Source organism: Limanda limanda, chromosome 1, assembly GCF_963576545.1.
Source record: "Limanda limanda chromosome 1, fLimLim1.1, whole genome shotgun sequence".
Lineage (NCBI taxonomy): Eukaryota > Metazoa > Chordata > Actinopteri > Pleuronectiformes > Pleuronectidae > Limanda > Limanda limanda.
Genome location: NC_083636.1, coordinates 13,399,310 through 13,411,289, shown reverse-complemented (window position 1 = coordinate 13,411,289; position 11,980 = coordinate 13,399,310). Strand labels below are relative to the sequence as shown.

At 45.1% G+C, this 11,980-nt stretch overlaps 1 protein-coding gene across 1 annotated transcript in view; it reads right to left on the bottom strand.

The window, feature by feature from the left end:
* Positions 1-1,219: 1,219 nt before the first annotated feature.
* Positions 1,220-11,980, bottom strand: part of pdzrn4 (PDZ domain containing ring finger 4) — a 36,872-nt gene continuing 26,111 nt past the window's right edge. Inside the window, exons 4-11 of the mRNA XM_061080802.1 lie at positions 11,551-11,649; positions 9,753-9,815; positions 7,276-7,377; positions 7,018-7,097; positions 4,467-4,471; positions 3,455-3,489; positions 2,009-2,943; positions 1,220-1,835 (exon numbers count right to left, since the gene is read on the bottom strand). Coding sequence (XP_060936785.1) covers positions 1,220-1,835; positions 2,009-2,943; positions 3,455-3,489; positions 4,467-4,471; positions 7,018-7,097; positions 7,276-7,377; positions 9,753-9,815; positions 11,551-11,649 — 1,935 coding nt within the window. The remainder of the gene's footprint in view (positions 1,836-2,008; positions 2,944-3,454; positions 3,490-4,466; positions 4,472-7,017; positions 7,098-7,275; positions 7,378-9,752; positions 9,816-11,550; positions 11,650-11,980) is intronic.

Sequence of the window (11,980 nt, the reverse complement as noted above, 5' to 3'; positions counted from 1 at the left end):
GAAAGTTTTTAGGTCTTTCAGGGCGATAGCAACTTAATGTGAAACATTTATCAGATAGACCTTCAAAATTAATTTACAATAAATAGAAATAACAGTAAACGATATAAATATATTTCACATATTTAACATAATTCACAAACATATTAATGGCTGACGGTTGACTCAAAGGCTTCTAACATGAAAGACTCGGATGCTCAAAGTTGTATTCAAAGTTTTGAGTGTAATTTGAGGTAAAGCTGTTTGAGATGATATGATATTTTCGTTGCTTTAAATTGAGTGCTCCAAAAAAAGACCCAGAGTGATATTATCAACACTACGAAAGGATTGTTTTAAGATGAGAGAATTTCCATTTCTCTCTGTCATAGACTGTGAAAAAAGGGAGCTACAGTAGAGTCCTGCACCGGGTCGGGAGCATGGACATTTAAATGATTGTTTACTTTTTAATATCTATATCAGTTTATATGAAACCTAGTCAGCTGCAAGGGGTTGTTTTATTGCGATACCCAGTGACACCACCTTTGACCCCTTCACTTCTGCTCAAATAACTAAGTAAAAAACTGGTAATATCAGACTACGTGTTGGGTCTGGTACGGAGCTTTGTGGGTGCAGGTTTGCAAAATGGGAACCGTGCAGGACTCTAAGCTAGAGTACAATCAAATAGTGTCAACTCTGACGATACAACCATAAATAAGAAATTAGCCATACATTGTTTACAGTACATTGACATTCAGTGTAAAAAATGTCCTTACAAAAAGTTACTGAATTTACAAAGTGTTAAAAATATCGTATTCTTCCCCATTATAAAAAAAATGCCACTTTGAACGAGGCAAGTGAAGTCGCTTCATGTGTAATGACACTGAACAATGGAGGGTATGAATACACAATACATACATGAAGTCAATGTGTTGGTTCCTGTTTGGTTCGGGCCAACGTGCTACAAAACTCATGTGCTATCAGAAGCCGGAGTTTATCAAAAGTCCAGTGTAAAAAGTTGTTTTTTTAAAGGCTGATATCTCTTAATGTTCGATCACAGTTCAAACATAATTATAGTGATAGTTAAAAAGTGGCTCCAGGAATGCTACAGAAGTTTTGAGCATTGACGGAATAATTTAATTTCACAAACTGACACATATAAAACAGATCGGTAGCTCCTGAAATTCAGGCCACCTGATATTCAAGTGTCCAGTGCTTATTATGCAGTACTGTGTCCCTTAAAGTCTTAGACAGTTGTGACAGACAGGAAGGCGTTGTGTACTTTTGATCCCTCAGGGACTCGGGCCCCGTGGCTCATCAACTCCTGGATCGTCATCCAGTTGTCGAGAATCTTTTTGTTTCGTTTCTTCATCATCTTTTTGTGACTGAGCTCTAAGATATTGATCTCTTTCCTGCCCTCGGCTCCGCTGGCCGGCCCCTCTTTAAGACACTCCAAGCGGCTCTTTTGCATGAACTCCCTCCTTTTCCTCTGCTCCCTGGCCCGCGCCAAGTGCTGCTTCCTCTCCTCTTTGCTCCAATAGCGGCCCATCTTCATCTCGCTCATGGCATCATCGTCCGTGGTCATGCCTCCGCTCCTCTCCTCTCGGATCCTCAGCGCCCGCTCCCTCAGGATGCGGTCGCGTGCAGGCCTCCGGGCCACGTAGCGCGTGCCGTCAGCGCGGACTTTGACCTTCCACTCCAGACGGGGCTCCCCAGGGCGTCCACTCCGGTGCACATTATCTCTACAAACGCTGAGCAGACTCAGCTGGCTCTGGGAGTACTCCAGGGTTGAGTGCTGTTGGAGCAGATGCATGTAGCTCTGCAACACAGAGAGAAAAAAATAAGAGCGGTCATAACAAGAGCTTTACCCGAGGGCAAATGATTGAAACATCCCATCTTCGTTATACAAACCTGGAGTTGCCTGGATCCTCCTTGGCCTTGATGGGGGGTTGTTTGGTATGCACACCCATAGGGAAGCGCTCTCCTCGACTCTCTGGTCCTCCCTTTCTTCTCACACCTCTCATCATCTGCAGGCATGGCAGGGTCGGACTCAGACCTGGAGGGGTTGCTCTGGTCGGGACTGCTGGATATTACCAGGCCTTGGTCTGCCGCTCTGCTATGACTGGGGGTGCTGTGGGGTTTTGGGATAGGGATGGGGCTTGAGGATGTGGAGGAGGCTAGTCTGAGGTTTTTCTGGTTGGTGATGCTGATGTGTCTCTGAAGCGAGTGGTCAGGAGACCTCTCCATACCTAGCGGTGTTGACCGTGCACTCTCAGCTGTGTTGTAGGCACTGGAGCTGTCCTTCTCCCTTAGCTTATCGCTGTCCGACCTCTCCGGGTGTTCATGGATGTCGGCCAGCCTGCCGTGCCGCTTGTGCGTGTCTTTGGGGCTCCATCCCGGTGAGCAGGGCGCCGGCTGTGAGGGGTCCAGCTTGTGTGTCTGACGGAGTTGATGCGCCTGCATGATGTTCTGGCACTCCAGCTCAAGACTACGTAGTTCGTCATTCAGCATCCTCAACTCATGCTCCACACCTCCCCCGCCTCCCTCACTGTCCCCACCGTCTGCTTCCTCTACTCCCTGCTCAGTGACGCTACACTCTATACTGTGTCGAATAGAGTACACCCCACACTCGCCTCCGTTCCGGATTTGACACTTGAGCTCCAGAAGTTGCTGGAATCGATTCTCTAATCCTATCACCCCACCTCCACTATTGCGAATACTGAGAACCCCTTCTTGGCCTTGACGTTTGGACATGATCCGTTGACTCTGGGTGTCCTGTCCACTCCCATGTCTGGTGTGCGGATGCTCTGCCTGCCATCGGTCCCTCAGGCAATGGGCCGGGCTCCTCCTGTGTAGTCTGGCAAGCAAGGGTTGGTGCTCTGGACTGTCTGTACTGCGTCCAAAGCCGCTGTCTTGATTATTGGAGGAACACGTAGCTGTGTCTGTTGTCATCTCCTCTTCAGCTTGGTGCTGGCATGAGAAGAAATATAAAAACAGAGTCCTTCACTTGCACTATTTTTCTTGCTGTACGTGATTGGTCACATTATGCTTTGTGATTGGACAAGTTTCAATTAAGTATCTACAAACTATATTCATGTTGGGCAATCCTGCACCTCATACATTACATCCACGCCATAATGGCTTGTTTTACTGCCTCTACATATGAAAAGAGTTACGATGTCAAACCATGTAAACGTCACTAACCAAATACTTCCATCACCCTTTACTTTGGCATGGCTGTTAAGCTATACATCCACTTGAGGGCAGCGCAGAGTTAAGAGTTTCTAACAATTAAAAACAAGTGGAGGAGGCTATGATAGTGTGTGCACGCTGGCGCGTCTTGCTGCCGCTACTCACCGGCTGTTCTTATTGTTTTATTGTGTTTAGTAAGCTCATCTGGCTTCTCGGTTAAAAATGTTGTCCGCCAAGTTTATACTTTCGTCGGCACTCGCCTGGAATACATTGTCGATAGTCCACCGACCCGTGGCTGGTCTTCTCCAGTACTCGGCTGCCGAGCTCCTCCGGCTCCGTTCCCACCTGTTTGAGCCTCCGCCTGCGGTGCTGCGCCCTCGGGATGTCATTCTCCTGCACCGCCGAAAATACATTCACCGTGGCTCCCGCCGGAACTTCCATACGGACAACTCCAAACCAATAAAATCCTTCTGGTCCTCCACTCGTCGCCCTCCGAGAAGCACCAGCTGCCGCCGGGTTGATCCCAGCTTGCTAGCCAGCCTACCCAGGTCGGCTAGCACTACTGTCCATAATGACAACTCCACCATCAACTTCGGGCTTCTGAACATCCGCTCACTCACGAGCAAAGGCCATATTGTCCAGGACTACTTCACCGACCGCAAGTATGACTTTTTCTGTTTGACAGAGACGTGGCAGCAGCCAAATTACTTTTCGCAACTCAACGACGCTACCCCTCCTGGGTTTGTTTACATCTCGCAACCCCGTGGCTCAGGTCGCGGCGGAGGTCTCGCGATAATTCACCGCGAGATTTGGAAAGTGATTCCCGTCTCTGTCCCTGCATCCAGCTCATTTGAGTGCATTGCCTGTAAACTACCTGGCCCTACTCCCACCATTGTGGCCACCGTTTACCGTCCACCTCGGCCCCACTCTGAGTTTTTAAATGACATTGCTGCTCTACTCGCCCATCTCTCCACTCTCTCCCCTAATGTGATTATGCTGGGCGATTTCAACATCCACCTGGACAACACCACTCTCCACCTCACCTGTGACTTCTCATCTTGCCTTGAGAGCTCTGGTTACCGCATTTTCACTGATTTCCCTACCCACATCAAAGGTCACACACTGGACTTAATATGTTGCTCTGGTCTCACTCCCTCCAACTGCACAGCTGATCCACTCCCCATCACTGACCACTTCCTCCTTTCATTCAATGTCACACTCCGCCTCTCCATGACCAAGCCACCACGTCTCATCTCATTCCGTAATATCAAGGCCATAAATCTTCACACCCTATCCTCCACCATCGCTTCTATACCGGACCCGGACTACTCCTCCTCCCCTGATGAACTGGTTCTCCACTACAATACCTCGCTCACTACCATTCTCAACTTCCTCGCTCCTGTTAAAACTCGGTCTGTCTCATTCTCCCATTCTGCCCCTTGGTTCACCCCTGAACTCCGTTCCATCAAGTCCAATGGACGTCAACTTGAGCGTCTCCACAAAAAGACTGGTCTCACTGTCCACCATGACATGTACAAAAATCATATCTTACAGTATAAGGACTCTATCGCTTCTGCCAAATCCTCTTATTATTCCAGTCTTATTTGTTCCAACCATGGCAACTCCAAGGCACTCTTTTCACTCCTCTACAAAATCCTTCAACCCCCAGATCTCCTACCCCCCCACCTGTACTCTTCGGACACGTGTGACTCCCTTCTTCAGTTTTTTAATCAGAAAGTTAAAAAAATTCACCAGCACTTGAGCCCCACTCCCTCACTTGCCCCCTCCTCCGAACCTCTCCCCTACAGTTTGCCATTTTCCTCTTTCTATCTCCCTGATCCCTCTGCTATCTCTGATCTCATCTGTAAATCAAAACCATCCACATGCCAGTTAGATCCCCTACCTACTGCCCTGGTCATATCCTGCCTCCCCTCACTGCTCCCTCTTATTGCTGCTATCATCCACTCCTCTCTCACTACTGGTTCATTTCCCGCACCCCTCAAAACGGCTGCTGTCTCCCCAATCCTCAAAAAACCTGGTTCAGATCCCAACAACTTTAATAACCTCCGCCCCATCTCCAACCTATCTTTCATCTCCAAAATACTTGAGAAAATCGTTGCTTCTCAACTCCATTCCCATCTATCTCAAAACAGTTTATATGAACAGTTCCAATCTGGTTTCCGTCCCCGCAATAGCACTGAAACGGCCCTTCTGAAAATCACCAACGACCTCCTTATTGCAGCTGATTCCGGTTTACTATACATCCTCATCCTCCTTGACCTGAGTGCGGCCTTCGACACAATCTCCCACACCATCCTCCTCAACAGATTATCCTCCATCGGCATCACTGGCATCCCCCTTGACTGGTTCCACTCCTATCTCTCAGACCGCACTCAGTTCATCCAACTCAAATCCTTCCGTTCCCAACCGTCCCCTGTCTCCTCTGTCCTGGGTCCCCTCCTTTTCATTACTTACCTCCTTCCCCTTGGCCTTATTTTCCGTAAATTCAATATTCTTTTTCACTGCTACGCGGATGACACCCAGCTCTACCTCTCCACCAAACCCAACTCCATTCTTCCTTGACAGATTGCCTTTCTGCACTTCATACCTGGTTCACCTCAAACTTCCTCAAACTTAACAGTGATAAAACCGAAATCCTTTTAGTCGGTACTAAATCTACTCTACTCAAAGTTGACAGTTTTTCCCTCTCAATTGACAGCTCCATAGTTTCCCCCTCCCCCCAGGTAAAGAGTCTGGGTGTCATCGTCGATGGCTCGCTCTCCTTCAAATCTCATATCAACATCACCACCCGCACCGCCTACTTCCATCTCCGTAACATAAATCGCCTCCGTCCCTCCCTCACCCCCCATACCACCTCTATTCTTGTACATAGCCTTGTCACCTCCCGTATCGATTACTGTAATTCTCTCCTCTTTGGTCTCCCCCAGAAATCCCTCCATAAACTCCAACTGGTCCAGAACTCAGCTGCCCGTATCATCTCCCTCACCCCCTCGTTCCACCACATCACCCCCATCCTACAGCAACTCCACTGGCTTCCAATTCACTTCCGTATCAACTTTAAAATTCTTCTTCATACCTTTAAAGCCATCCACAACCTTGCCCCTCCCTACCTGTCTGACCTCCTTCACACTGCCACCTCCACCCGCTCCCTCAGATCCTCCTCTTCCATCCATCTAACTGTCCCCTCTGCCCGGCTTACCACCATGGGGAGCAGAGCTTTCAGCCGCTCTGCTCCCAAACTCTGGAACTCACTCCCACCTGACATCCGAAACATTGACTCCTTCCCTCAGTTCAAATCCTCTCTCAAAACCCACCTTTTCAGGATTGCATTCTCACTGTAGTTGCCATGCTGTTTTTACTTGCACTTTTAATTTTAATTGTTTTGTTATTTGTTTGCTCCTGTTTTAAATTGTAAAGCGTCCTTGAGTGACATGAAAGGCGCTGTGAAATAAAATGTATTATTATTATGATACCTCTTAAGATGCAAAAGCAGCTGTTCTGCCATTGATCGAACTTTCTTCATTATGTGCTGTGGTTGTGTTGCTTGAACTATCGGTTACACTGCCCCCTATGATATCCTCTGGTACTGCAACCTAGTGCCTTGGTTGCCTATCATGAACTATAACAATATCGTAGTTTAATGCCATAGCCATGATCTTTTCCTAACTTTTACCATAGCATAGCTGCAAAGTATGAGTTTGTCCCTCCTCCTCCCCTATCACCCCTCTACCCGTCTTTTCTTTCCTAGATACTTTCCAGCCTTATTTTGATTCATTTCTCTCAGCACTGACACTCACCTCATCCCCTCTGTCAAATCTATGCTCCTTCTGCTTCCTCCTCTCCTCCAGAATCTCCATCTTAAGCTCCTCCACCAGCTCCTGCTGCTCGTCATCCAGCCATACCTCCTCCTCCTCCAGCTGAAATCACAACATCTTGTCAGAAATCTGTCTCTCTCGCTGCACATGATTGTGTGGAGCTGAAACCTCAGACAATGCACTGACAGTTCGGAAGGCAGGAAGCTTCTTATTTGACATGACATAGGTTGTCAGGAGAGGGCAGGGAGCCCGTGTAGGTGTGCTGTGTGTTCACCTGGATTTCTGGTCTCGTCACCAGCAGCACGATGCTTCTTGCTTCTTCGTTTGATAACATGGCCACGGCTTTCTCTCTGTCTTGCACCTCACAGCCATTTATCTGCACGTCAAAAACAAGTTCACGTTTAGGGAAGAGAACTTGCAGAAAGTCCTGACGACATACCCAAGAAACGACAGTCTGTAATTTTATCCATGCAACTGTCATGAAGGAAAAGATGAGTGTAATAAAACAATTTCTCCTATTTTTGTGAGGCACCTTTTACCCTCTCTCTCTCCCTCCATTAGTTTCTCTCTACACTTCACCATACATCCTTTTTCCCTCCTGTCTCCCATTACCTCCTCCAACTTCCTGCATCTGCCAGGAGAGAAATGGGCAAGCTGCACGCTTAGTGAGGGGAGTCAATAGCGTGTGCGTACGAGTTTGACCTCACGCAAGTCCGCTCTCACTACACATCTAGACACACAATTAACTGTTGTTTGACAGGTGGCATTCATCTTTTCTACACGAGAGTAATGGGGCTGTCAGATGGAGATAATAGGGCCAGGAGTACAAGGGGCCCCTAGCTTTACTCATACTACTGGAAAACAGAGACACTACAGAGAGAGAACGGACGTACACTAACATTGTCTCCATTCATGTTCTTCTGATACTCACAGAAGAGTATTCACCCCTTACAATAATGGGAACATGCAGTGCACTATGAGTACTCAGATGGTCCACCCTAAGCAGTGAAAAAGTTGGCATCTTGCCTACATAGTGGGAGTGGACAGACCACCAATGGGTTTTGAAGTTATAAAAATGGCAGCATAGGGTGAAGAACATGTAAGTGGCAATAATGGTGGCTTTATTTCCATGAGTGAATCATAGCTTCAGAATTTGGTTTCTTTTTTCTGCCTAAGTGAACAAACAAGCTGGTACATAATTTGATGATGAAAACTGCCGTCATATTAAGCAATCATAGTTCCTGGTAAGTGCAAAACTGCAATGCTCAATCGGAGATAACACAAAGTTCACATACTCCACCACAGGAAAACAGTGGACTACATGGAAGTATCAAAAATGAGTCACACACAAAATGCTATATAAAATATTTTGAGGCGGAAAGATGTTCAGACTGGAGTTTCATTTGCAGGATATGTTCTGAACTATTTGCTTGATCTATAAATACTCCACCATGACTGACAATAACTCCTCAATTCTTCTGTCATTTCTACTCCCTTCATCTCTATCAGACATTTTAATGTATAATTGACACTGACTCACTTTTCCATATGTTATAAACAGTTTCATCTAATCATTGTTGTAAATTAAACTTTTATTTTGTTGATTTTCTCAGTTACAAGTGGCATCTATTGCACGTCTGTGTGTCCTGGGAGAGGTATCCCTCACATGTGGTTCTCTCTGAGTTTTCTTTGTTGTTTCCCCATGTTAAGTGTTATTTTGGTAGTTATACCAATGAATGCATCATGAAAAACAGTGATGATCATCATGAAGAAGGAAGAAATTAATAGAAAGCCTCAGATGTGACTCAATAGAAGATAGTCTGCTACATGGAAATAAAGTGGGTAAGGAGTGAATGAGTGATTTTGAACACAGCCTAGAGTCCAAGGCTTTGTTTTTTAAATGTCTTGCCAAAAGATAATTAGCTTCATCTATAACAGCATAAATCATCAGAGCAAGACCACATGACTCAGAAATGCAAACAAAGAACTGAACGACTCTTCACACACTGCTGCTGTGAACACAACTTGAAGACCATGTGGCTCTGGAGGTTTAAATAGACTTTCAGGGCAATAAACATCAGCCAATCAGGAGGCAGGCAGGAAGAGGTGCAGGGTGTTTTCAATAAACTCATTTACTGGTCAAGCGGGGGCAGGATTAAATTGGTATCTGAATGAAAATATAAACCAAAAAGTGTGTATTTCAGAGAGTGTATGTCTATGTGTGTCTCTCCCACAGGCCTCTATTAGAAGCCAGTCTTCTAATCCTTATACTGTGAGCAGTGCTGCAGCGAAAGCATCCTCGAGACATTCATAAATAAAGCCAAGTACAATCTGACCCTATAGGTGTTTTTATATAATGAGACAGAGAGCAGTGCTAAACATGATGTAATGCTTGTTGTAACAGTGACTAAAAACTATACAAACTATATATTTGGCAGGACTGCAGACATATATGGGTTGGATATTTTCTAAAAAGAGGTTCTTGAAGAAAAATCATAATACACCTCAAATTGGCTCAAGGATGAACTGATTACATTTGAGTACCCCCCTGACATGAGCCTTGAAAAAAATTTAGTTAGATTGAAACTGCACTGGTTGGCGGAGACATACAACCACAGGGCGCTACTGCTGGCTCATGAGGCTGATCTCTAAGACGTGAGTTACACTGAGACTTAAAAGAGTGAGTTAATAATATAACCTGACGTGTGTGTGGGTGTGCACTTTGGGCACAGAGGAGATAAAACTACACACCTGTAAAATACGATCTCCTTCCTTGATGCGCCCGTCTCTCGCTGCTATGCTGTTTGGCTCCACCTGCGCAGAAAGAGCACGGAAATCAATGCGGGAAGCTGGTCAGTGTGAAGCTGTATCACTCTCTCACCACTGCTCTCACATCAGGGAACAAGAAAACATCTTTTGTGCTTTCACAAAGAGAGAACACTTATTTTATCATTGACAATCTCCTATGGCACAGGTTGTTCTTCCTTAGAGCAAACATCTATCAATTTTATTTAATTTATAAGGCATTAAATCACAACATTCATTATCTAAAGACACTTCATAAGTTGAGACCGTTCAATATTATAGAGAAACACAAAGGTTCCCAAGGAAAGCACTGGGTCCCCTAAATATGTCAGATTTTTTTCATCAAACTCCATGAATTACTCTTGAGGAATAAAGGAAAGTTTCTCGCATCCGCCGCCTGTTCTGGATCCATACCGCATCCTTCCACTAAGGTTTGATATAATCAGTTCATTCGGATGGAGATAATAATGATTCATAATAATAGTTGAAAAGTGTCAGATCTGGATCCTGCAGCTCTGGAGTCAAAGGAGCGATTCTCAGATATCCTGAGTTCGGCAGCTGGTGACTGACTACATGTATATCTTTTTACATTTTACGAAACAGAATGGGTTTCACATAGGGAGCATGAGCGAAGAAAGAGAATCAATAAAAAACAAAACAACTTAAAACATAAAAACGTCGCTGGTGTTTATGGCGCAGACTCGACTCTGCTCCAGTTGACTGAATCATCACCTCATATGTTTGTAAATGCGTCCCGGTGGATATGAGCCTCAAAACAACACTTCAAACCCACAACAATCATTTGATAAATTTCGTTCTCCTTACATTGAACCTTAGTGGGAAAAAAAAATCCCATACTTCCCAAAGTTGCAGCCATACTACGTATCCATATATTTTAATGAGGGTAAATTAGCATTTCCATCCTTTTATCAGGGAAAATAGACAGAAATAGCAATTTTTTCGGTCTGCACGGGGCTCAGATGGGGCTGTTGTCTTTGTACAGTTCAAGAAAAACAACAAATCTGAGTTCATACCGTATATAAGTAATATTTTATATAAAGGCTGCGAGAAGTCAAATATACTGCAGCTCTTTGTGATTCTGCCGTTTATATCCGTATGGCTGCTTCCTGCTCCTCATGGCAGCTCTTACTTTTCACACCCTCACGCCTTTGTGTCCGTGACGAGATTGAAACTGCACCTGCACTCAGACTCAACATCCCCCCCCCCTGTTCACTTGCTTAAAAACCCTCAAAATTACACCATTCATTCACTTTTGTCTCTATTTTGCACGAGGGTGTTAATTTTTATCCCCGAACGAGATTTTAAAAGTGATCTCGTCTTTGCATGTATGGTACTATGCAGAGACGGGGGTCTGTGTAATGTGTCATTGAAGATGCTGCGGTCGGGGGGAAAAGGGAGGCTGTCGCTCAGAACCAATTAAAAGCTTCAATTAAAACAAGAGGGCTGTCAAACGGCAGAACGGGAGTCACACTTCAAACCCAACTTCCTCCTTAGCTACGAGCGGCTTGTTCGACTGGCAACATTTTCATTCCCTCCTCCTCTAATTTACTTTGACTTTCTTTCTGCTTCACTATGTAAAGACAGGAAATTAAAATGGGATTTAATGGACGCCTTTTCACAACTTCCTAAACCAGCAGAAACTGATTGTTGGGGCCTGAGACTTCATCAAGGGATACTTGTTCTTTTCTTCAGTTAAATGTAACCATCCTCTCTTTTCCAGTACCTGGCTGACATAGATGCTGGTGTCCTCCTCCTCGTCGGTCCGGTAGCAGAGCGTCAGGCCGAGCTTCTCCTGGTTGTTCTGCCGACACAGCTCCACCTCCTGTGACACACAAACACACCAAACAATGTTTAAATCCAGTAATGTTTCACCTCTTATGATCAGATGAGGTCTCAAGTGGATTGGATGGATTTCAAAATCATAAAATTAAATTACTGAATTACGAATTAAATGGTCCCACCCATGGGAGACCAGGTCCAACTTGATCTTCAATAATATGTCAATACTACTAATCACTTTAAGGGAATGATTAAGGAAGAAAAACTGCTTTAGGCAAAGAGACCTTTCCACATGCACATATTGATTTTTAAGATAATGAATAAAAGTTAACTAAAATGTGTAAAACACCATTTTGAAATCAAAGATTATCAAA